The sequence below is a fragment of the Microtus oregoni genome, unplaced genomic scaffold (assembly GCF_018167655.1).
Source record: "Microtus oregoni isolate MIOR12 unplaced genomic scaffold, Mior012 000016F_ref0000370, whole genome shotgun sequence".
In the NCBI taxonomy this organism is placed as follows: domain Eukaryota; kingdom Metazoa; phylum Chordata; class Mammalia; order Rodentia; family Cricetidae; genus Microtus; species Microtus oregoni.
In genome coordinates this window covers 30,857,781-30,884,754 of record NW_024543075.1, presented here as the reverse complement: position 1 = coordinate 30,884,754, position 26,974 = coordinate 30,857,781, and the positions used below count along the sequence as shown (strand labels likewise).

The 26,974-nt window shown below is 39.6% G+C and overlaps 1 protein-coding gene across 1 annotated transcript in view; it reads right to left on the bottom strand.

Annotated features, from left to right (window-relative positions):
* Positions 1–367: 367 nt before the first annotated feature.
* Copb1 (COPI coat complex subunit beta 1) overlaps positions 368–26,974 on the bottom strand; it is a 40,054-nt gene continuing 13,447 nt past the window's right edge. The window contains exons 5-22 of the mRNA XM_041666378.1: positions 26,662–26,776; positions 25,309–25,401; positions 23,255–23,392; positions 20,693–20,812; positions 19,871–19,978; positions 19,644–19,790; positions 19,186–19,331; positions 17,569–17,665; positions 16,127–16,287; positions 14,641–14,761; positions 9,034–9,261; positions 8,707–8,886; positions 6,627–6,771; positions 5,701–5,820; positions 2,691–2,836; positions 1,971–2,060; positions 1,317–1,472; positions 368–751 (exon numbers count right to left, since the gene is read on the bottom strand). Of these exons, the coding sequence (XP_041522312.1) occupies positions 692–751; positions 1,317–1,472; positions 1,971–2,060; positions 2,691–2,836; positions 5,701–5,820; positions 6,627–6,771; positions 8,707–8,886; positions 9,034–9,261; positions 14,641–14,761; positions 16,127–16,287; positions 17,569–17,665; positions 19,186–19,331; positions 19,644–19,790; positions 19,871–19,978; positions 20,693–20,812; positions 23,255–23,392; positions 25,309–25,401; positions 26,662–26,776 (2,371 nt within the window). The 3' untranslated portion in view covers positions 368–691. The remainder of the gene's footprint in view (positions 752–1,316; positions 1,473–1,970; positions 2,061–2,690; positions 2,837–5,700; positions 5,821–6,626; positions 6,772–8,706; positions 8,887–9,033; positions 9,262–14,640; positions 14,762–16,126; positions 16,288–17,568; positions 17,666–19,185; positions 19,332–19,643; positions 19,791–19,870; positions 19,979–20,692; positions 20,813–23,254; positions 23,393–25,308; positions 25,402–26,661; positions 26,777–26,974) is intronic.

Genomic DNA, 26,974 nt, shown 5'->3' with positions numbered 1-26,974 from the left:
ACAAGTGCATATACTCAATGCTAAGTGTACACAGTTTTTAAAATCTATTTTAGATTATCTAATTTTCATTATAATTCAGGATCATCAAGAACAGTATTTTGATGTCAGCCAGAGTTTTTAATAACTCCTTTAAGCCAAAAGATGGACCTTTTCCCAAGTAATTTGTAAACTTTTGGGCTGAAGCAAAGTGTGAGAAAAGACTGGGAATTTTAGAGCCGCTGATCTCAATAAGGCAGGACCTGTTCCATTTTGGATCACTGACTTTCTAAGTTTTCTTCATAAAGATGGATATTGTAACAATCCAGAAAGTAATTTAGTTTCTAATGGAAATTTAGACTTAGTTAAAAAAATCCCACTGATACAAATCTAAAATTAAGTAATTTATTTATAAAATAACAAAAATTTATGAATAGATCTGTTTATTGTATTGTGAAAATGGTCTCAGTACATATGAGAAACATTATATACTTTCAGGACAGCATTCAGAACTATTAAGACAAAAGACAAACTATAATTTTTAACTCATCCTTGATTTAGGGGAAAGGCTATAAATTACAAGCTGGAATGCATTCAGCATGAACTCAGAATCCTATATAACATAAAGTATGAAAAGAATACAAAAGATGCTGAAGTCTAATAAGCCCACACCTAAATTTTAACCATAAACCTCCAAGGACTTTTTTATTCATTCTTATAGACTAATCTTCTTTTGAGACAGGTTGATTTTATCTCCAAGGCTCAAAGCCATTCCCTGTAAAGAAGAAAGTAGATGTTTATTTGCTTTATCTAATTCTGTGATGTTGGGGACTAACCCAGGGCCTATACACACTGCGAGAGCACTCCCCAAACTGAGCTATATTGCCAGACTCAACAAAGATGTAATTACTGAAACAATGCCCAAATAGTAGTTGACAACAGCTTAATAAGGCTCCATTCATTCAATGATATCACATACAACATGGAATCCAAACACTTTTAGTGGGTTGATTTTAGTGATGTTGATGCGTACTAGATTTATTTATGCCATACCTGTCAAAACTCTGAAGAATCTGTTCCACAAACATCACACAGGAATCAATGTTTTAGTAATTAGAGTGAGCCGTTTTAAATTAACATCAGCTAAGAACACACACACACACACACTCTCTCTCTCTCTCTCTCTCTCTATATATATATATATATATATATATGTATTTTTATCTCAAACAAAAAAAACATGATTATGACAGAAGACATTAAACTATTGAAATAAGAAAGACACGAATTCTTCCTCCCTTTATTCAGCTCAGAGATGTTCTCAAAAAAGAGATTGTTACCTGACTCTTTGCACGAATTCTTATATGGCCAGTAACAGCGGCATCTGGTCCCTGGTGAACTGGCTTCTCAATGCTGACATTTGCAAGTGCATCCTCTCCAAATATAGAACGAGCGTACAGGTTGGCTGCCATAAAGCCACAATAGCCAGAAAGGGCCTGGGAGAAATGTGTGATAAATTCAATACGTTCCTAGAGAATTACACGCTGGCAAACACAAGGAAGCTATTGTTTAAAGTCTTCTGTGTTAGAGGGTATAGGATCGTATGAACTTACCAAGGCTAAAAACAAACATGTATGTAGAGAGAATTCCCTGTGCACATTACATTCAATACACCTGACTCTGAAGAGAACACTTATTCAAATCTGTACTTACGTATCCAGTGCTTATTTACTTATTTGCCTCTTGCACCAGGCTTTTAACTTCAATAAAGAAAGACTTCTTTTGCTGCAATTGCTGCACTTAGTAACTGCTGAAGAAACTAATATATGAACTAAAACCTACTTGTTTGGCAGTAAACATGTTCGTTCTCTCTCTCTGTCTGTGTGTGTGTGTGTTAGTTATTAGATGTCAAGCAAACATTTTATCACTGAGCTACAGCTACCCAGCTGACAGCAGACTCTTTCAGACTTTAGAATTTTCTGGTAAAATTTTACCTTCTCTGGAGTCAGGCACTTCATGTTGGTTGACTTTAAGATATGCTGTAAATAGTCATTTAAATCAATCATATTGGTGCTAACTGTCACCTGCAGAGGAGAAAAACTCAATAAATCTTACAATGAAAGTTGTGGATAATTGTATTTCACCCTAGAACTGTCTTCCAACTATTTAGGGGAAGAGTAGGCAATAAACAAGTGACCCCCACAAAATGGCCTGCATCAGAGCAGTGCTTTCAGACACAGGTACTCACTAGACCACCAGGAAAGAGAGATCAAGGAAAATCAATGGTCTGGCCACAGACCTCACACAGCCTCACAACATTAGAGCCAATGGTAGATTATCAACCAGACACAGAAGAGGGGGAATCTTGTCTACACTGTCTCCTATTAGTTACAGTAACAACTAGCTAGGCCTGGCGATCACACCTGCAGTGTCTGTGTTTAGAATACAGGGGCTGAGGGATAGGCACTGGAGACTTTCCTGGACTACAGAACATGATACAGTCCCAAGATTCGAAAAAGAACTGCCAATCTATTTAATTCACAACAGCGAATCACTAAAGTACTTGCATGATTTCTAGTTAAGTTAATTCACAGTACAGATAATAAACAACCGTTTGCTTTTCACTTCTGGTGCTTTTTAGTGGGAATTATTTCAAAGAACTCCTATCACTAGTCAAAAGAAAGACAGGTAAAGAAAGCCTCTCAAGGACTAACTTTATTTTCCCATTCAAATTCGGCCCACATCTGACGGAACTCAGCATCAGTGCAAGTTGCAGGCTGGATATAGTCCATGATGTCAATGTGGATGTCACTGAGGACCACACAGTTCCTGTCACTTGCTGCTCCAGACACATCATAAACTGTAATATACATACAAAAAGATCCCCAATCAAAGGGTAGATGTTGGTTAAAAACTACAAATAATTATGTACTAGCAAATATTTATATATACCAGATTCTAAGTGCTTTATAATTATTATCAACTGACCAGTCCATCAATCCTACCTTACCGTTTTCTATCTCCCAGATTAAGAAAGCAGAGTAGTCAAAAGTTGCCCAGGTTTCGCAACTGATAAGCAATAAGACTTACAACTAAGGATTTAGGCTCAGGCACACTTTGCCTTTTGTTGTTAAACAGAGTTCAGTGGCGAGAGTGGGACAGGTACTGTACTAGACACACAGTAGTCCAGTATTCTTATAGTTGGGACCTAGCTAGAAAGCTATTTTTTTCTAATACTTGGATCTATGTTGCTGAAAGTTGGTAACATAAGATCATCTGTCTCGATGATGGTCTTCCATAAAAGACAGTCTGGGACCACTGTGACGGGACATGCCTATAATCCCAGCAGCTGAAGCTGGGGAAGTGGTGTCACTTTACTTGAGGCCAGTCTGGGCTACCCAATGAGACCCTGTTCCAAAAAGCAAAACAAAATAAATTTTAAAAAGTTATGATCTGATCTCCTGAGTAAATTGGGAGCATGGGTACCATGGGAGAGGATAGAAAGGGATGCACGCCTTTAATTCCAGCACTTGGGAGGCAGAGGCAGGCGGATCTCTATGAGTTCGAAGCCAGACTGGTCTACAAGAGCTAGTTCCAGGACAGGCTCCAAAGCCACAGAGAAACCCTGTCTTGAAAAACCAAAAAAGAAAGAGAGAGAGAGAGAGAGAGAGAGAGAGAGAGAGAGAGAAAGGGACAGGGGAGTATGTGAGGGGAGTAGAGAAAAATATATAGCTCAATAAAAAGAATTAAAAAATGTCACCGGGCAGTGGTGGTGCACGCCTTTAATCCCAGCACTCAGGAGGGAGAAGCAGGTGGATCTCTGTGAGTTCAAGGCCAGCCTGGTTTATAGAGCTTATTGTAGGACAGCCAGGGCTACACAGAGAAACCCTGTCTCAACAACAACAACAAACAAACAAAAACTCTATTAGGGTCTACTTTTCTTTGAACTTCTTTTTACTTTCTGGGAAAACTGAGGGTTACCAAGAATGTTTTCCTTTAGTTTACAGCCCATATCTAAATGCATACCCCTAAAGGCACCCTCACCGTCTCCCCTTTATTTTCTTCTCAGCTATGATCCTTCCCTGTGTTCAGGATCCCACTCCACCATAATTATCTCTTTTAGTCTTACATCTGTACTTTTTTCCTTCTGCCAACTTTGTTACCTGCAGTCTATTCATAGACTGCAGGATTTCTTAATTTGTTCACACTTTTTGCTGGTGTGGTTGCACACACGTGCCTGCACAGCACTCTTCATCCCCTGCTCAGTCTCCAACCACTGCTGCCCAAGACAGACCACAGACGTGGTCTATGACCAGTGCCAACAAACCCGGACGCCTGACTTTCAAGTTCTGTGTTTCTTCAGGTACTTTGTTGAAAACTTACTTTTCTAGACAAACTTCTACCACGATACCAACATCCCCACCCCTCCTATTAAATATTTATAATTCAGATTTTTTTCAAATTCCAGACTCATGTATTACCTCCCGTAAGTATACTTAGATTTGAATACTCAATTTGCTTAAGATCAACCCTGTGCTCCTTTTTCCTTTATCAGCCATCTAATCGGCTATGTAAGGGCTACTTGAACCATTTCCTCTATGCTCAATAACTGTCTCTTTAATCGACTGCAGTCAGCCTCCTCTTCACTCTAGTCACTGCTCCTCGGTTTGGGCCTCTCCCCGCATTACGTTTCTTCAACAGCCCACACAGGCGATCTTTCTGCATCGTCACAGAAATAGTCACATATCTCATTGGTAATCCTCCAGTGTCTTCCTGTTTCATGGATAAATGCTTAAATCTTTCACAGGGCAAGCAGGGTACAACTTTCTCTGACATTCCTAATTTATCTTTTCCTAACCACTTTCAGACCCGTTCTAACTGCCAGGCTATCAATTTGTTCTGCCTGCACTCGGAATCATCTGTGGAACCCTTACTGAGCGTTTAAAATCCAACTCAACATGAGCTGGGAAGCCTTTCCTAACTTTTCCAATCTCTCTCTCTTCACATTTTTCAAGACAGGCTTTCTCTGTGTAATAGCCCTAGCTATCCTGGAACTCGATTTGTAGACCAGGCTGGTCTCAGACTCACAGAGATCCACCTGCCTCTGCCTCCCAAGTGCTGGGATTAAAGCTGTGCACCACCACTGCCCGGCCTCCCTCCAATCTCTTACACCAATCACTTTGAGGACTGACAAATCCCTTCATGGACTCACACACTGCTTCTCATACAGGCTTCTTCCATAGCGTTCAGTATTATGTTTGGACATAAGTGTTTACATATCTGTTTTCTCTTACTTGACCTTAAACTATCTTAAGACAGATCTGTTGTTCCTTACTATGGTAGATTATCCTTATAATAGAAATTTCTAGAAAATATATATATATATATTTTTATAAAAAAAAAATATATATATATATATCTTCCTTTTTACAGCTTCTCACATGATACTGAGCCCCGAAAGTATGTTGTGTATCAACCAACCCTAATCACATCTTGTCATTATTTCTGTCTCCTCATTTTGACTCATGGTTTCTTGAGTACCATGAGTCTATGTGGCTCATTCTGGTATATCTAGAATATAATTCAAAAGCTTGGTTACCATAGAGAGTACCTTATGAATAAACAGATTCAGGTTCTGCCCTCAAGCCATGTCAATGGCTGCATACTACCACATTCTTTACTAAAAAGTATTCAACTATTATACACTATATAACAGAATCATACCTATATTGCCAAAAATTATTCCATTTTCTGTTGATGCTACCTTGACATTAGCTTTAATATTTGCAAAATCATGAGGAGCAAGAGTCAAAGGAGAAGGTTTTTCTACAAGTTTCAGATCCCCTAGGAGAAAAAAAAAAGGTTTGGATATAGTTAAAAACACATATATTAATCATAAAACAGTATCAGAATCTTTGTAAGTTAATAGTTTCTAGAAAAATCGGAAGTGTGTGATTCAAATATTATGAGAAAAAAATCAGGAAATACTCTAATATCCTAGGCAATCACATTAATCTTCATAACCTCTATTAAAGGGTAATAGACATAATTCTATATTCTACAAAGAATAACTATATTCAAGAGTGGGAGGGGTACTTTGAATATATCATTTTGTTTTCATAAATGAATATGAGCTTCTCAGAAAGCTTAACCCATATACAAGATAGTCTAAGCTATATACATCATCACAAAGGAGTAACACACCCTGCTTAAGTTTAAGTTTTAACTAAGTGAACTACTTGGTAAATGTATTTTTATTTATTTGAGACAGGGGGCTGTGTAATCCAGGCTGGTTTGGAACTGGTTATGTAGCTGAGAATAACCTCTAACTCCTGAAATTCCTGCCTCCACCCAAGTGATGGGCATACAATCTCGCTGGGTTAATGTGATGCTGGAGATGGAGCCCAAAGCCTTAGGCACGCTAGGCAAGCAGTCTCCAAATTCACACAGCTACCAGATCAAACTCAGAACTGAACCAAGAACACAAGTCAGTCAGTATGACAAAGGTTCAGAAAACTGGTAATTTAAGGAGACAAAATTTTAAACCTTAAACTAAGCCTTGATTAAACAAATGCCATAAAGCACTGAAAGCTCTGACCCTTTCTCAGTAATTCATCATGAAGATCTGTCGTTAAGATACAGTTCCTCACCTAGAGTAGCTAATTCTAACGTGCAGTTCTGCAAAGTATCACTGGTTTGGTTTACAACAAGAACATCCAGGACAATATCATACTGATTGACATGAACATAAGCTTCTGCATACACAGGATCCGAGAAACCTGTCAACTGGGTGACCTGACAAAGCAAAAATAGACATAATCAAATCAATGAAACAATTTAGCCTGCTGAGTTCAATCCCCAGGATCCACACAGCAGGAAAGAACTAAATCCTATTCAGCTGTACTCTAACCTCAGATGCCTGCCAGAATGGTGGCCCAGTGGATTAAGGGACTTGCTGCCAAGCTGGACAATCTGAACTCTACTCCTAGAGTATACTCCCAAACCCACAAAACAAATAAATAAATGTTAATAAACAAATTTTTAAAGAAAATTCTGTTTAAATACTGTAAACATCCTGAATAAAAAAGACATCATTTTATACTCAATGAAAAATTCCAGTCAAAAAGAACAAAAACACAGTGATTCCACTTGTCTGAGCAGTAGTAGTTAAAATCAGAAAGAGAAAGTAGTCTGGTAGTTGCCAGGAGCATCAGGAAATGGGAATGGGGAGCTACTGTTAAATGGGTATAAAATTCAGTTTCACAAGATAGAAAAGTTCTGGAGATGGTTGTATAATTTTTTTTTTTTTTTTGTTTTTGTTTTTGTTTTTCGAGACAGGGTTTCTCTGTAGCTTTGGAGCCTGTCCTGGAACTCCCTTTGTAGACCATGCTGGCCTCGAACTCACAGAGATCCGCCTGCCTCTGCCTCCCGAGTGCTGGGATTAAAGGCGTGCGCCACCACCGCCCGGTTGTATAATTATGTAGACATAAGGAACACTACTGAACCACATACTTAAAAGGTCTCAAACAAGGGTGCTCAACCTTGTGTGCTGGGTTCAACCCTCACCAGTGGAAAGAAGCAAAACAAGACCAGGTTAAAACAGTAAATTTTATGTTCTATAATTTTTATCAGATTAAAAGAGAAATCTAAACCAGGTGTGGTGGTGCATGCCTTTAATTCCAGCACTTGGAAGGCAGAGGCAGGCAGATCTCTGAGTTCGAGGCTAGCCTGGTCCAGAACAGTTAGTAGAGCTATCAAACAGAAAACCATGTCTCAAAAAGACAAAACAAAACAAAACAAAACAAAAGAGTGAGAGAAATCTAAAATATGTGTAAGTGTAACACTGTTGCTAACAAGTTCTAATTTGTTTTTTTTTTTTTTTTTCAAACAAGGTCTTGTTCCAGGCTGGCCTCAAACTTGAGATCTTGCATTCTCAGCTTCCCAAATGCCAATTCTCAGTTTTGAAAAAAAGCTTTAGCAGAGACAGACGGATCTCTGTGAGTTTGAGTTTCAGGACAATCAGAGCTGTAACACAGCTCTCAAAACCCCTGTCTTGAATTTCCCCCTCCCCCAGAAAGAGAGAGAGAGCTTTAGCAATTCCAATTATGCTACTGATTTTTATTTATGATAGTCAAATCAACTTTAGACCGTTAACTCATCTGACAGGTAAGGGATAACTAGCTCATAGAGTGTCTTTTTGCTGGGTAGCTCAGACTGCCCCTGACCTTGAAATCTTTCTCTAAATGCTGAGATTATAGATGTGTTCCGCCAGTCCTGGTTCAAATAAAGTCACAAGGACTTGGTAAAAATGGATACTAGGACTGGAGCTCCAGTTCAGTGGACAGTGTTTGCCTGTCCTCATTAAGACCCTAGACACACAGCACATGCTTGCATGTGCGCGCACACACATGCCCACATATATCCCTCGATTCTATATAGCTAGTTATTTAATTAAAACAACAACAACAACAAAATCACACATGCACAGCAGGACCAGCCACTTCCTGATTACTATATTCTTAAGTAGCCAATTTAAATAACTTTTCAACTGGGCATGGTAGGACAGGTCTTTAATCTCAGCACCTGGGAGAAAGCTCAGCAAGTGTCTATGAGTTTGAGGCAAGCTTGGTCTACATAGCTAGTTCAGATGGACAAGGGTTACACAGTGAGACCCCCACCTAAAATGAACAACTAAACAACAAACAATTCATATTACTGATACTGCGTTACCTTATTAAGTTTGGATGCTAGGGGATCTGCTGCCTCTTTCCTTTGTGTATTACCCATTGCTGCCAACAAGCTCAGCTGAAACTGATCTTCCTTGCAGTTTATTTCATTCTTGGCAGTTAGTTGCATGAAGGAAATGGGGTCATCAGGTTGTACTGTTACATTCCTCTTCTCAGATTCTTTCTGTGTTGGAGAAGCAATACACACGTCTTTGTATATGGAAAGAAATTTTTCACAGGGACAGACTCATACACATACAGACTGAAAAAGCATAAAATTAAGGAAAAAAACCAACTTATAAAGCATTTTATGGACTTATATATCCCTTACCTTTTGGGATAGCTTCTCTTCTTCAAGTTTGGCAGATAACATCTGGGAAAGAGACTGCCGGCATTCCTTATTAAAAATGTCATTCATTAAAGGTGAACATTCAGACAAGACCTTGAGGCACAGGGAAATTCGGTCTACATCATCATCAGTAATTGGCTTCTTAGGAAGAGAGGATTTTCCCAAATGAAGGATAGTTGCCATGAGCAACATAGCCTCCGCAACAAAAGACTACAAAAATAGAGAAATTGATTATTGCTATGATTCAACTGCAGTAAAGTCACTCAAACATAACTGTCAGACAATTCAAGAATTCACCAGAATTAAACCTGAAATTGCCTAGATTTTATTTCTCTTGTTATTCCCATATCCTTCTACCTGCTTTGTTCTGGCAGTTTTCTAAGGCTTCACTGACTCTTGGTTGAAAAATAGCAAGGACTTTGGAACGATTTCCTCTTTAAACACACCAAAACAGCTGAAAGAATAATGCACTCCAGCAACTGCTGACTTTTTAACCACACTTGCTTTGTGTTCATGTTCATGTGGGTGGGTGCACGCATGTGGAGGCAGAGGTCAACCTCAGGTGCTGTATCTTAGGTGTCATCTTGCTTTTTGAGACAGAGGGTGTCACTCTGAGACTTGGGGCTCATTGATTAGGCTAGGCTTGCTGGCCAACAAGCCTCCACTCAGATTACAATCAGTCACTGCACCTGACTTTCTACATGAGTGCTGGGGGCAGGACCCAGGTCCTCAGGTCTGTGTGATAAACACTTTACTAAGCTAGCTCCCTGATCGTCCATATTTGCTTTCTTATCAACTCATATACATACCTTTGGTTGGCCATATAAAAATAAGATTCTTTTTTTCATAAATATACTAGCAACTATTTACTAAGAATGAGGACAATTTCCTATAAAAACAAAGTATTGATTTCTTACTTGATACTGAACAAGGTCCAAATACTATACTCTGAATTCAAATAAATCTTCCTAAATCACTTTGAAATGTTTTTATCCTACTTTTAAGCCAGCATCAGCTTCACACATTTTATCAACTACTATCCAGTCTCTTTTATACTATTTATCAGTTTCCTGTTTTGATTAACTTTTAATTCAATCTTTGTGAATTGTCTATCATGCACACCAATCGCACTCATCTGTCCATCTGTACACACCTTCTGCCCTTGCAGCCTCTCCCACAAATGAAAACAAAACAAAAATTAAAATTAAAAAATGCAAATTAAAGAAAACCAACATTTCACAATGGAAGCTGTGGTATGTCACAGTATGTCACACAGTATACCCTTTTGCTCAAATAGCTTTACTTGCAAATGTTTGTTGCAATGAGTCTAGTTCAAGGCCTCTGGTTTCTGCTACATTATTAATACAGAATCTGTACCGGAATCCTCTTGGATATCCTGTTGTTGTGTCATGAAGATCTTGCAGCTTTGGATCTGTAGGGCTGGCACCTCCATGAGCTCCAGAAATTCTTGGATAAGGTAGACTTTGGATCTGAACCTGGATGGTAGCTGAGTCGGTCAGTCTGCCTGTTCTCCGATGCATGTACCACCAGGGTCAGCTCTCCTACTTTGTTCAGAGGAAGGGAGGAGCCAGCTCATCCAATCTCACACTTTCCTGACCAGGTCTCCCAGACTGTACAGATGAGGGGCAGGACCAGTTCTGCACTCACACTGTTGCACTCAGGGAGGGGGGGCCAGCTCACTGGCATCCATGCTATAAGGGCCAAAGAGGGGGACTTCCTCCCAGACCCTGAATTAGACACAAACCACACCCAAACACCTATTTCCAGAGAGAGAGATCCTTTATTAAGCAGGGAAGAGAAGATCTCTTCAGGCGCAGCACGGGGAAGCCAAGGCAAGCCCCTGGGCACAGCTCTTGCTGGTCGATGATCTTTGTCATCGTCTTCCTCAACGTCGATGAGGAAGCAAAGGCGCGCCCCGGGCACAGCTGTCGGTGGTCCTGGGTGTCACGCACCCCAGGCGAGCCGTCGGTGGTACTGGGTGTCGAGGCGCCGTAGAACCGGGAAGCCGAGGCGCAACCCACGCGAGCCGTCGGTGGCACTGGGTGTCGAGTCACCGTAGAACCGGGAAGCCGAGGCGCAACCCACGCGAGCCGTCGGTGGCACTGGGTGTCGAGGCGCCGTAGAACCGGGAAGCTGAGGCGCAACCCACGCGAGCCGTCGGTGGCACTGGGTGTCGAGTCACCGTAGAACCGGGAAGCCGAGGCGCAACCCACGCGAGCCGTCGGTGGCACTGGGTGTCGAGGCGCCGTAGAACCGGGAAGCCGAGGCGCAACCCACGCGAGCCGTCGGTGGCACTGGGTGTCGAGGCGCCGTAGAACCGGGAAGCCGAGGCGCCGTAGAACCGGGAAGCCGAGGCGCAACCCACGCGAGCCGTCGGTGGCACTGGGTGTCGAGGCGCCGTAGAACCGGGAAGCCGAGGCGCAACCCACGCGAGCCGTCGGTGGCACTGGGTGTCGAGGCGCCAAGGCGCAACCCAGGCGAGCCGTCGGTGGTCCTAGGTATAGAGGCACCGTAGAACTGGGAAGCCAAGGCGCGCCCAAGGTGAGCCGTTGGGAGGCCCTAGGTGTCAGTCGCCCTCGCAGTAGCACTGGGAAGCCAAGGCAAGCACTGGATAACCAAGGCAAGCCCCGGCGCAGCCCTAGGAGAGACCCCGGCGCAGCCCTTGGTCGCCCTTAGCTGTAGCACAGGGAAGCCAAGGCAAGCCCCGGGGGCAGCCCCCAGTGTCGTTGCTTCCTATCTCATCTCTTTGGGCGCAGCACCTGACCCACTACAGGGTGGCCCAGGTGCAGCCCTTGGTGGTCGTCGGAGTCATCACTTCCTCACTACCAGCCGAGGGGTCCCTTGGGTTTCGTGTCTGCTGCTTCCTCAGTGTCTCATCTCTTTTGGCGCAGCACCAGGACCCCAAAGACACGGCACATATGCATGTGGTACATATAAAGACAAGCAGGCCATATATAAACATAAATTAAACAAACATCTGGCCTGGGGAAGCACCGGCAGAAAAGAAGGTAAAATAAGACTCCAAGTTTGTATCCTGCCTTCAGAAGAAGGAAAAGAGGTAGGAATGTTAAACCAGTGTCTGAAAATACTATGACTAAAAATTTCCTAAATCTATGAGAACTGTAAACCCTAGACCCCAAAGCTTAATGAAGTATAGGGGGAACATAATGAAAACTACACTAAGCTATGAACAAATCAAATGTTAAAAATCCATGATAAGAATAATATAAAGCTGGGTGGTCATGGTGCACACCTTTAATCCCAGCACTTGGGAGGCCAGCCTGGTCTACAAAGGGAACTCAAGGCCAGCCAGGACTACTATACAGAGAAGCTCTGTTTCAAAAAACCAAATAAATAAATAAAAATAAAAAATAATTGACTTTTTGGGTTGAGACAGGGCTTCATTCACATAGCTAAGGCTGACCTCCAGCTCCCTCTCTAGGGGAAAACGATCTGGAATTCCAGATTCTCCTGTCTCCACTTCTCAGGTAACTGGGATTAAAGACAGGTGCCACCAAGCTCAGCTCAAATAACTGACTTATTTATGACAACGTATAAAGACAATGTTACAGACACACACACACACACACACAGTACTTTAATTTAGCCTTAAGGAAGGAATCCTGATATAAAACATACGAACCATGAAGATATTAGGACAAGTGAAAGGACAGGTTTCCTGAATGATTTCTTCTAAATACTGTACCTAGAATAAGTAAATTTCTACAGATAGCTGAGTTGGTCCTGTAGGTAAAAGCACTTGCTATACAAGCTTGACAACCTGAGTATGGATCTTCAGAACTCACATGAAAAGCTGGACACAGTGGTAGAGGTCTAATCCCAGCACTCCTACCAGGAGGTACCAGGTTGAGGCAGGAGAATCCCTTTAAAGGCTGTGGACCAGCTAACCTGGGGCGTGAAATGCAATGGTAAACAACAAGAAAGGCCTACCTCACACTTAAGGTTGTTTTTTTGATCGCCACATCCATGCCACAGTACACACGGGCATATACTAACACTATACCACAAACACACATGTAAATATTTAAAAAATATAATATAATATAATAAATGTGACTGGGGTCAGGAAGCAATGCAGAGTTACTGTTTACTGTATATAACATTTCCTTCTGGGATGATAAATAAAAGCACCAGGAGGGATGATAGCCATGACTGCTTAACATGTGAATTTACTTAAGGCCACTTAACTACACAATTAAAAATTGTTAAAATGGTAAGGTTTCAGGCCATGTATCTTTTAACCAGAATCTTTAAACTCGGGAAAAAGAACTTTGGAAGGTGCTTGAATTTTGTCTTGTTCCCAGCTCTCAATATCTGATCATTTCTCATCTTGATCCAGAAAAAAATATTGGAAAAGGGATATTTATATTTTTCCTTTTTTTTTTTTTTTTTTGGTTTTTCTAGACAGGGTTTCTCTGTGGTTTTGGAGCCTGTCCTGGAACTAGCTCTTGTAGACCAGGCTGGTCTCGAACTCCCAGAGATCCGCCTGCCTCTGCCTCCCGAGTGCTGGGATTAAAGGCGTGCGCCACCACCGCCCGGCTATATTTTTCCTTTTCTCCCTGAGACCAAGGAAGGCTGGCTTTAAACAGACTTTCCCACCAAAGCCCTCTCAGTGATTTACAAGTATGTGCCACCACACTGGCAAAACTTATGATACTTTTCTAAAAAAAAAAAAAGAGGGTTATGAAGCAAAATAAGCCAAACTCAGAAAGATAAATATACTATGTTTCTCTCAATATGGGACCAAAATTTAAAATGTATAGTGTGTGTGTGTGGGGGGGGGGGTTAATAAAACTGGAAAGAGAATCATGATAGGGGAGGAAAGACCTTAAGGGAAGGAGAAAAAGAACAGTGAAAGTCATGTGACATGAAAGCAGAAGGGACACATTGCTTAGGAAAAGAACCAGCCAGAGGACAGACAGGGGGCACGAGGGAGGAGGGTTTGGTCGGCGGTATGTGAGGCAGTAAATTAGAATAAATATAATGACACCTATGAAATACAATAGTGAAGTCCACTACTTTGTATGCCAACTTAAGAAATTAATTTTTAAAAAGATTTGTTATTTACAACAAAATAATGATGTATCATAAGTTTATAATGGATATGTGGGTATGAAATGTAGGACAATATTGAAAAGGGTTGGTAGTGTTTGTAAAATGGAAGCACACTATTGTAAATGAGAACATATCCAGAACTTTCAGAAGCTGTAATTAGGTACCAACTATAGATGGGAACTATTTAAGAGATATTTTAAGACAAAATAGGCAACAACAAAGATACTACGGAGAAAAAGCCATTACTATCACCAGCCAATGAGTAACCCTCGCCTACAGAACTGACTTCATAACCCCTCATCAGACTAAACATATTATTTGGATTACTTTGTCAATTTTATAGTCATGTTATACTACTGTGTCTGTTTCACCTACTAAGCCACAGCCTCTTTTATGACATGACTTTTAGCATTAACTTTGAGTTTTTCACTGTTCAACGGAGTAGACACTCAATAGTCAACTACTGGATAAATAAAGAATAAATGAACATACGTTTTGCTTTTTCTTCTCCTGAACCAACGCTACATAGCGTAACGCAATCTTGGTCAGAGTTGTGGCAAGGGAAGCAGCAACAAAGAAATCTCCATCCAGGAGGAACCCTCTCAAGGGTGGTCTGCAAAGAATGAACAAACATGAAGCTCCAACAAATCCTAAAGCAGCTCATAGCTTTTGCATAAATGGTTCAGACACTTACTGTCTCTCTTTGGTGAAAGGACATCAGTTAAATCCCTTGTTAATTCTCAAAATGAAAAAGAAAAATAGCTAGCCAGGCAGTGGTGGCTCACGCCTTTAATCCCAACACCCAAGCAGAGGCAGGTGGATCTCTATGAGTTCAAGGCCAGCCCGGTCTACACGAACTAGATCCAGAACTAGATCCAAAGCTACAGAGAAACCCCATCTCACTAACACTTTTCTCAAATAAGTCAACATTCCAAAGAAGAGAAAGAAAAGGATGTCTAATCAGAGACAGATCTCTGGAGTTAATAAGCTACTTCCAAGGGCCAGCTTCTCTGCCCATTCACAGTGCTGCTTACAGGGCTCTCTAGATCTGAAGTTGTTCTTCTTGAAGATGGAGACAGCACACACTCTCTCAAAGGGTTGCTGTCAAGACTATGACACAAACTACTTAGTAACACATAAGGAAAATTCAATAACATCGTACCCATCATTTTTCTCATCTTTTTATAAACACAGAGAGCAAAATAAAGACAAAAACCATCCAAATGCTACTTTATGGATTAGAAATGGACAATTTAGACATCTGCCACTGCTCCAGTAGGGCTCTATTTCAAGAGAGAAATGAACAATAAAGAAAAAGAAATGGAGCCAGGCGGTGGTGGCGCACGCCTTTAATCCCAGCACTCGGGAGGCAGAGGCAGGTGGATCTCTGTGAGTTCGAGGCCAGCCTGGTCTACAAGAGCTAGTTCCAGGACAGGAACCAAAAGCTACGAAGAAACCTTGTCTCGAAAAATCAAAAAAAAAAAAAAAAAAAAAAAAAAAAGAAAAAAAAAGAAAAAGAAATGGGAAAAACTTCAAAATATCTTTCTGATACTGATAAGCAAACTAAACTTAAATAGCAAAATAGCATTTCCTATGTAAGTAAAATGGTTTTTGTTTTGTTCTGTTTTGCTTTTTGAGATAGGGTTTCTCTGTGTAGTCAGGGAACTCAATCTGTAGACCAGGCTGGCCTCAAACTCAGAGATCTGCCTGCCTCTGCCTTCTAAGTGCAGGATTAGAGGTGTGCGCCACCACTGCACAACTGTAAAGTAAGTTTTAATAGAATATTTACTTCACTGAAAACAACAGGACAAAGCACTAAAATCACAGAGACAATTCATAGGGGAAACCTTATAAACGTACCTTCTTTGAAAGACCTTAAATGGCAAACACTTACATTTAAGCATCAAGAACTATTAAGAGAAAGAAACCCCAAGAATAACAGTACAGCAGTTAAGTGGCAGAGCATGGATGCTGTTACCTGTCTTCTTCTTTCTTGGTAGGTCTAGAGCTGCTGAGGGCACTCTGAGTTGCATAGGTGCCCATCTCTGTAACCAATTTCTGAACTGGCCCAACAGTAATTTCCTCTTCAGGCTTTAATTCACCAGCTTCTTTCTTTATTTCTGACTCTACAATTGGGATCTAAAAGCCAATTGAAAACTTGATTTAATAGTATCAGCAGTAAAGTTACATTGAAATAGTTGATCAACTTTCTATAGAAGACATTTTCCTGAGGGAATGTAGCACTCTGCTCTCCGTTTTCTTTCCTTTCCAGGATAGTGTAGCAGAACAAACTTTAGAGCTGAGGACTCTGATCTGAATTGCCACACAACCACTTCCTACTTATATGATGCTGAATAACATAATGAAATAATTTTGAGCGTCATTTCTTAATCTTAATGGGGAATCTGAATTCTTTCTGAATAACTCCTTAGTAGAGAAACGCATATGACAGTGTTTAGAAAAGCAGGTGTGCACTGGGCCTTATTCCTTATTTCTTTCCCTGAAATATGAATCTAAACAACACTTATCCTTTTAAAATGAAAAGTATAAATAACGTCACCAACCATCCTTTTAGCTGATCAAAGGGCTATGATACAGTTTTTTTTTTTAACACTTTACCTTAAATTTCTCATGTAGGTAAGAACTCTAAGAGTCTTTAAATTATAACTTCTTTTACTTTAGAGATTGTAACAGGCTATTAAGGAACTTAAAGTGAAGGTCTCCGAGCTAGAGCTAATTACTAACAGTGATTGGTAAGAGAATCCACATTTCTTGACAAAGTAGTCCATTGTTCTTTGTATTCTATCATGAATTTGTTTTGGTGAAAAATGTTCCAATATCAGTACACAAACAGTTTAAAGTTAGCCTTGCTCTGAGACATTCTTTCCAAACACATCAGCAACAGTAGACTTTACCAGCTGCTGCCAGGCATGGTGATGCACATCTTTAATCCCCACACCCACAAAGCAGAGGCAGGTAGATCAGTGGATCTTTCAGCTCAAAACCAGTCTACTCTATACAGTGAGTTTCAGTCCAGCCAGGGTTACATGGTGAGACCTTGTCTCAACAACAACAAAAGGAGTAGTTGCACAGACCATTCTGTTCAAACAAGATCTCACCCAAAGGTAAATAAACAATTTGAACAGGTATTATGTTTATCATGGAGGCAGAGAGCACTTCTAGTTTTCCACAGCTCCTGAGGCTTATTTATCTGGATAATTAAAATAAAATTTTCCGTGTTCTTTAGCCCAACAAAAACACAAAAGTGAACAATCACATAAATGTCAATTGCTGGTGTTTGTTTGTTTATGCTAGGCCTCGAACCAGAAATGCACTCTACCACTAAGCACTGCCAGCCCGGCAGGGTTTTCTAAAGCACAAACCAACACCGAAGTAGAATTTACTTAAGTAAGCACGCACCTCCCCAAGGGACCTGCGGACCTCAGTCATCACACTCTGAATGTCTTCCTTTGTACTACAGTATTCTCCCAGGATCCACAATGCTCCTCGATAAATCCTAGAAAAATAATATAAGATCTGAAATATAGACCTGATGCAGAAATGGTTCTCGGTGAATTTAAGCTAATGCAAGAAAACGGAACTTTGTATTTTGATGGAGGAGAGTTTTATAAAGACTGTAACAAACAGGAAGCTTTGTTTTCCTCCAGAAATCACAAGAAAAAAAAGCTATTCTCATCCACTGTATTAGACACATCCTAAAGTCAGTGAGTGAAGCAGTAAAAGTACCAAAAAATGTTTCCCACAGCCTTCATTCAGGAACAATTAAAACAAACTTAGCTTTATGAGAAATGTATTATTTGTTTTAAATTCATTACACTTTTTATCTGTAATCACTTCAAGAGAAAAGTGTCAAGCAGAATGAGAGGAAAAACAAGCTAGGGTGGGTTAGCTCACTGGCATGGTGCTTACCTAAAACATACAAGGGCTGGATTTGATCCCCAGCATAAAAAATATAGGAAGCAATGACAACCAGTTGTGTTAGGTACACATCTGCAATAGAGGCACTCAGGAGGCCGAGGTGGAGGCCAACCTAGGCTATACAACAGTGCTCTGTCACAGGAACAAAACAATTCCTCCATCCCAAAATGTTAACAAAGACAGCAATAATTTTCCATTTTAAAATGTTAAAATGACTCCAAAGCCACAGAAAAACCCTGTCTCGAAAAACCAAAAAAAAAAAAAACAAACAAAAAAAATGTTAAAATGAGCCGGGCGGTGGTGGCGCATGTCTTTAATCCCAGCACTCGGGAGGCAGAGGCAGGCGGATCTCTGTGAGTTCGAGACCAGCCTGGTCTACAAGAGCTAGTGCCAGGACAGGCTCCAAAGCTACAGAGAAACTCTGTCTCAAAAAACCAAAAAAATAAAAAATAAATAAATAAAATGTTAAACTGGATGAAATTTTGACTATCCTTTTCTCTAAGATTTTAACTGATTTTATTCAGAAAAATAAAATCAATCTCAGAAACTAAAGCTCCAGAAGATTATAATTTTTTCTCATAAATGGGACATATCTTACTACTCTCATACATATAAACAGACATACATAATATGTGTATACATGTGCAAATGTATGTATGTATCTCACATTATTGATCCAATATTGCACTGGTCTCATCCTATTTATCTAAGTAGACATAACACAGATCTCTTATGGTTTATCCATTAAATGCAGTAAGAAGCAAAGTTGTATTTAACAACCCTTTCTCATTATCAAAGGCTATCTGAATTTAACATACTGTCAAGATTCAGGATGTGGCTTATATCCTTTTTTTCAATAAATGTTAAGGGTGACATAAATAATAGGAATCCAAAAGAAGATTTTAAGTACACCACTTCAAAAATATGCTTCTTTGTCATTCTGGGGTTCACAATATTTTAGATGTAATCAGAAAAAGAGAAACCTAGTAAAAACAGTCCTATACATTATGATGGGGATGATGATGTGCAGAAGTTATTTATTTTCTACTGAATGATTCGAGATGCTCAACTTTACACTTAAATGTATTTTAAACTTACTTGACAGATTTAATGGCATGGAAGACTTCCAGCATCTTCTCAACAATCAGCATTCTCAGGTTGTCAAAGCGCTGAATAGCTTCACGAACAAACTCCAAGACATCAGCAGCTGCTGCTTCATTACTGTCACTGAGAAACTCCATGAGCTAACAGAAGAAACAGGACAAATAGTTACATAGGACCCAGAAAGTTAGGTAAAGTCAGAAATAACTAATGAACAAAGAATAAAAGATCCAACATCCCTGTGTGCAGCAAAGATTCTGATGAAGATTAAACCAAAGAAATCTGAGCTCTCACCCTAGTTAATATGGGGATACACATAAAGATCAGAAATAGACAGTAAAATTTTTTGTTATCTCAGACAGTTGCAATTTCAGAAGATAAGATGTAAAATAACTCAAAAAGAAAAATAGAAACATCTAGAGAACCTTACAGGTAAGATGATAAGAACTACACACCACAGGAATAACATTTGCAGCCATGTCTGGAAAGCGGACAGAGCAGGAATGCAGAGTCCGCACGAGGAGCTGTCGGTATTTGTCAGTGTCTTCATGCTCAGAAACATTATTTGTTTTAATTACTTCCTTCTTCAAGACAATCACCAACTGGGGGGAAAGCAAAAGCAAATGAGAATTACGTATGTTTGAGCCACTTCCACGCAGTGTCACTAAGTGTTCTCTTTTACCTCTTCAACATTCCTAGAGGAGACCAGATCCAGTGCCAACTGCAGCGTTTTCTTACGCACTTCTAAGTCTGGTGTACTCAGTACTCTGAGGATGTCCATGACAAGATCCTGGAAAAGAACAAAAACTATAGAGTGACACCAGGCTTTTTCTTTATAAGAAAAATATCCTAATTGCACCATAGTGTTTTCTGCCCTTCATCAGTCCAATCCTCTGATTAAGAATGAAATTACTAGTGTTGAAGGAAGATAATGAGACATATTGTAATAACATTACATATGATGTAGTCAAGCTGACAATATATACTTTGACTCTACCAAGTTTTAGATCCAACTGGTTTCATGAAAAATACAAGAGTCAGAGGAACAAGTTAGAGAAATAACCAGTGATACCTAGGAGGAAGAACATTTTACAGGAAAGCTGGTTTAGTTCATCTCCAACAAATCAATGTCATGTAAAAACCTAAAAGGAAATGGTGATTTAAGAGTTACATCTGGGCTGTAGAGATGGCTCAGAGGTTAAGAGCACTGGCTGCTCTCCCAAAGGTCTTAAGTTCAATTCCTAGCAACCACATGATGGCTCACAATCATCTATAATGAGATCTGGTGCCCTCTTCTGGCCTGAAGGCATAGATGCAACCAGAACATTATATGCATAATAACCAAATAAACAAAAAAAAAAAAAAAAAGAAAAAAGAAAAAAAAGTTACACCTCAGCACCTCAGTTACCCAAAATTTACACTGCCAGGCTTCAAGTTCTAGGTTAGGTTACCTACAGTGGCAAGGCTTGAGGATAGTCTAAATATAAAGGATAACAATACTTACCTGGAGAACTCGTTCATGAGCAGGATGCTCTTTTAATTCTACCAATCGGTCCAGAACTATGAGCTTTACATTGTTATCACTCTCCTTAATAATTAAATCAATGTAACACTGAGCAGCAGCCTATAGAAAAAACAAATGCATTCTGAAAATTCAAATAGTATGAAAATAAGAGCTGCCTCTTCCCCCGCCTCCCAGGACACTAAGAATCTAAAATACAGTCAGTAGTCTTTGCACTAGTATTTATGTATTTTATTTAGAGAAATATGCATGTCTTATTATTTATAATAAGCCTCAGTGTTACTCTAGACTACAAGGCATTGGAAAGATTACAAAGTGAAGGATAGAAAGGAGCTGCCATGGGTAGAAATGCTTATGGACTGTAACCAAGGAAACAGGAGAGGAGGACAGCAAATCTGAGCATGGCTATTAAATACCTTTCACATCAAGGATAAAATTTAATACGTCTCTGTATCTTTATTATAGTGATAAAAAACAATAATGTAAAGATAACCTGAGTTAAGAAATACTTTAGCATATATTTAAAACTATTTAGGAAGTAGTGCTGGTGACTGAACCCAGGGCCTTGAACATCCCAATCAAGAGCTTTAATAACCGAGTTACATCCCTAGTAGCCTACTTTCATTTTTACATAAGATTTTAAAGGTACAGTGGTTTGTAGAATGATCAAGTTTAAAAATCAAAGAAAAAATTAGTCAATCTAGAAAAGTTTCCAATAGTCAAAGCTGGAACAACTTGAACAAAAAAAAATAATAACAGTGGATTATGATCTATGAAATAAATTATTCATACTGATATAAATGAAAAAAGGAAGGGAAAGTCAGCACTTCCTTACATGGGAATTCCATAATAACTGTACAATGAGGTACTACAAAACAACCCTTATAGAGTATCTAGTAATAACTGTTGCTGAGAAAAATCTACTTATTGGTGTTAAAATTAGTGGATACCAATCTGAAGAGTGACAGGGCATCTACAGTGTCAGAGCACCTCGAATATATTTTGAATACAACGAGAAAAATCAGAACAGGGAATCAGCCCTTGACCTAACTGATCATGAATAAGGTATATAGATCCTACGTACTAAGAACATGCTACACAGAAGATCAGTTTTGTGGCATTCTTCCCCAAATGCTTAATTGCAGTGATTATGAGAAAACATGAGATGAAGTCAAGGTCTGGAATCTCTTACAAACAAACTAGTATACTTTATGAAGGCATAAAAAATAAGGAAAGTAGAAGAACCCTTACAGATTAGAGGAGACTCAGACAGACAACAAAATAAACTGTGGAATTCTAGAGTGATCATGAAACAGAAAGGGGCATTAATGGAAAAACTAAGAAAAATTTCAACAAAATCTATTTAGTTTATTTGACAATACTATTTCAATGTTAATTTAGTTTTGATAATTATATGATGATTACATAACATATGACCATTATAGGATGCTAGAAGAGGAATGTATGGGAATTCTGTTCTATTTCTGTGATTTCCCTATAAGTTAAAAATTATTTCTAAATAAAAAGTATTTCAAGTATTAATGGGTAAAACAGCAAATTCAACAATTTATATTAGCTGGCTTTGTAGAGTAATAATTCTCTGAATATATTAAAGTTTTTTGATAGTCTTGATGGAATGAACAAAAGAAAAAAAAAGCCTTTTTTTTTTTTTTCCAAGACAGGGTTTCTCTATAGCTTTGGATCCTATCTTGAAACTAGCTCTTGTAGACTCACAGAGATCTACCTGCCTCTGTCTCCTGAGTGCAAGCATACATGGAAGGAATGTTGTATATATATAATAAATAAATAAATCTTAAAAAAAAGTCATCATTATAGATCAGTGAAACTATTTTTTAGGTGTGTGGCTTAGCTGGAATAGGTGTGGCCTTGGAGGAAATGTATCACTGTGGGGTGAACTTTGAGGTCTCCTTTATTCAAGTTTTGCTAAATGTGACACTCAGACCACTTCCTGTTGCCTGGAGGTCAAGATGTAGGACTCTCACCTTCTCCAGCTCCATGTCTGCCTGCATGTCATCATGTATCATGATAATGGACTAAACCTCTAAACTGTAAGGCACCCCAATTAAATGTTTTTCCTTTATAAGAGTTGCTATGGTCATGGTGTCTCTTCACAGCAATAGAAACCCTAACATACTGTTATTCTCCATCTCTTCCTCTCTTTTTACATATATGTGTGAAAACAGGAAGAAAAGGCTGAATTATGTAAGGAGGCAAATCACCTTACAAACTCAGAAGTCTGCTCTAACGCATGTCCTCTCTGTGGCCTGAGAGCAGGGCAGTTATGTTACCCAGCACAAAACTGTACTTATTTAAAGCAGAGTATGAGTGTGTTGGGGGGTATTGATTCCCCCCCCTCTAACTCAGATGTATGGGTCTCAAGCAGGAACTTTGTAGATGTTGTGTTAATGATGTCATAGGTCGGACATACGGGCACAAGTATATCAAGCAACTGCACAATGAACTGCAGTGCCATTAAATTATGATGGATAAGACAGGATACTGAGCATCTAATCCTCAAAGTACCTTTATTGCAGTTGGTGCACTTGACAGTGTCACCAGTGTCCCAGCAGCTTCGTATTTTACAGCAGGGCTAGAGGACTGCAGTAAGTTATAGATACAGCGAATGAAACGGGCCCTTTCTGATGGATTAGCATGACAGACCTGGGAAAATAAAGCATTTAGGCTTAAGTTGATTTCAAGAACATTATTCACATAAAATATAATATGAAAGCTATGATTAATCTTTCAAAGATATACAAAAATACCAGCCAACACCGTGTGAGATATAACAAACACTGATGTTTTCAGAAATCACTGTCGCAGGAGCTGACAAGATGGCTCAAAAGGTAAAGGTGTCTGTGGAGCAAGCCGGCGACGTGAGTTCGACCCCTGGAACTCACACAAAGAGAGCAGCTCCTACGCCACAAAGTTATCCTCTAACCTCCACAGGTATGCTATGACATGTGTCTACACAAAGAAATTAAAAAGTAAATTAAAGTAACTGTCATAGCTACTCATCTCATCATAATTTACATTTCACTGCTTCACATAAAGTCTTCAGTTGGCTTATAAGAGATTTTTATATTTTAAACAAGTGAGAGAAAAGTTAGAGAAATTCACCATTCTACTAATGTAAATGACCTGAAAGACCCTTACATTTTATCTCAATTTTTGTTTTTGTTTTGTTTTTTGTTTTTCAAGACAGGGGTTTCTCTGTGGTTTTGGAGCCTGTCCTGGAACTAGCTCTTGTAGACCAGGCTGGCCTCGAACTCACAGAGATCCGCCTGCCTCTGCCTCCCTGAGTGCTGGGATTAAAGGCGTGTGCCACCACCAACCCGGCATTTTATCTCAATTTTTATTCTGGATGCCAAGCCAAAAAAGAAACATGCTGATAGTAGTGGTAGTGGACACCTGTAATCCCAGCCCTCAGAAAGCTAATGAAGAAGGACTGTGACTATGAGCACAACCCGGATGATATTTACCTATTACTATGACATCAACTCTTTCAAAGACACTGCACACTAGAGTGCAGTCAAGGCAGGAGTTCAAGGCTAGGCTGGGTTGCACAGTCAACCGTTACAAAACCCCAATAACAAAAAGGCTGCCAATGAAGTGCTGACCCTCTCCCTAGTTTTAACAGTACGGAGAGCAAATCCAGGGAGTGTGTGGGCCAGGCAGTGTTCTACATGTTCTTTGGTTTAAGCCTCAGGGCTTCCTACAGTGTCCTCTGAGAACTACCTCAGGGTTTCATGAGAATCCCCCCAACCCCGCTTTTTGTCCAAGACAGGGTTTCTCTGAAGCTTTTTGGAAGTCCTGGAACTTACCTTTTTATTTATTTAAATTATTTATTATGTACACAGTGTTCTGCCTGCATGTATGCCTGCAGGCCAGAAGAGGGCACCAGGGCTCATTATAGATGGTTGTAAGCCACCATGTGGCTGCTGGGAATTGAACTCAGGACCTCTGGAAGAGCAGCCAGTGTTCTTAACCTCTGAGCCATCTCTCTACCCCCACTTTTGTCTTTAAAGGGCAGTAGTCCCCCAAAAATTTTCACTAGGCTTCGCTTCCTATGTTCCAACACTTCTATACCGACACACAGAGACCCAATACTTTTGGGGACACACTCAAACCATATCCAAACCACAGCACCAAGTTTAATTATTTCTTGTACTTGATTCATATTGAGAGAGGTACGTCCTTTATATTCTACTTAATCCAGAGCCACTTTGGGGTTATTAGCTGGTAATATTATAAAATAATGACAGCCGGGCGGTGGTGGCACATGCCTTTAATCCCAGCACTCGGGAGGCAGAGGCAGGCGGATCTCTGTGAGTTCGAGACCAGCCTGGTCTACAAGAGCTAGTGCCAGGACAGGCTCCAAAGCTACAGAGAAACCCTGTCTCGAAAAACTAAAAAAAAAAAAGTTATCCTGAGGCACGCCACCAATCACAATAAATACATATATACAATATCAAATAAAAATTATGATAGCAATTGAAGAATATTCCAGAATAAGACTATTTACTTTTGTCTTAAGCTGTTAAATTTATTTACACATCATAAATTATCATTCTTACCTTATATATTAGTTCAACAATAACCAACTGTAGAATGTCTCCAAATGTCTGAACTTGATCAATACATGTACTTAAATAATCCAAAGCTCGATCCTAAAAAATAAGAATACATTTATCATAATCTTCATTTAGTGTAATGAATACAACTTTAGAAATATTACCCCAAATATAAAATTAGTGAAGAAACTGGGCAAAAAGGAATTACTGAAGGGAGGGGAAGTAAAAAAAGAACTAAGAAAAAAACTGACACAAATGTATATCAGGAAATTAAAAAATTTGTCAGATGGTGGTGGCATGTGCCTTTAATCCTTCCACTTGGGAGGCAGAGGCAGGCGGATCTCAGTGAGTTTGAGGCCAGCTTGGTCTACAAAGTAAGTTCCAGGACAGCCAGGGCTATACAGAGAAACCCTGTCATGAAAAACAAACAAACAAACAAAAAGCAAAAAAAATTTCTGGAATAGGTCACATATGTATTCCCTGAATTTTTATTAATTTAAGTATGTATTTATATGTATGGATGTTTTGTCTGCACACCAGTAGAGGGCATTGGATCCTATGGGACTACAGTTATAGCTGGTTGTGAGCAGCCATATGGGTGCTGGGAATTGAACCCAGGACCTCTAGGCAAGCAGTTAGTGCTCTTAACCACTGAGCCATTTCTCCAGCTCCTGTACTATCTGAATTTCTTTAGCAGGTAGATCTAGGGGAAAATCCTAGTCCTACATGTCAGGATACTCACATAGTTGAAGTAAATTAGCCATTTAAGTGTGTAGTTATTTCTAAATCAGGTGTGGTGGCACATGCCTGTAATCCCAGCACCTGAGGGAGAGGCAGAAGAATTGCTGCAATTTGGGGCCAGCCTGATCTACGTAGCAAGTACTACGTAGGGAAATTCTGTCACAAAATCCCAAAATGAATATAGAGCATAGCTATATTCCTATTACTGAGATCCAAAAGAAAAATCTCCCAACCAGACAACGTACACACAAAACTATGACCTTAAAATCTCTTCAGTAAAAATATTAATACTTTTTTTTTAAGAGATAGGGTTTCTCTGTGTAGCCCTGGCTAACTTGGAATTTGCTCTGTAGACCTCAAACCACAGTACTCCAAACCAACCTACAAATTAAAAATAAGCTAAGCATAGCGGCACATGCCTTTTATCCTAGTACCTGGGAGGCAGAAGTAGGTAGATTTCTGTGAGTTTAAGACTAGCCTGGTTCTAGGACAGCCAGAGCTACATAGTGAGACCCTGCTTCAAAAAACCAATAAAGAAAAGAAAACATGCCAAGGACCTTGCAGCATTTTCAATTTTCATTTTACTATAGAAAGAAAGTATTTTAGGCACATTACCTGATCTGCATGAATTAACATCATAAATGCATTTCTTTTGCAGCTTGCATCCTTCTCATTTACCAGGAAATCATGGATCAGTTCAGGAGCATCAGGTATAAGATGTTCAAAATTTCTTTAAACAAAACAAATAACATCCAGAGTAAATAAAAACCCACTTACTATTTTAGTTACTTTACAGACATTACCAACATTAAAACTTAACTCCATAACACAATTCTTTTTAGAACTGTACATCAACTAGAAGTGGGAGAAGAAATCACAGACTAAAACTTTATCTATTGAATTAACAAATTATTTTCTAGTTTAATCA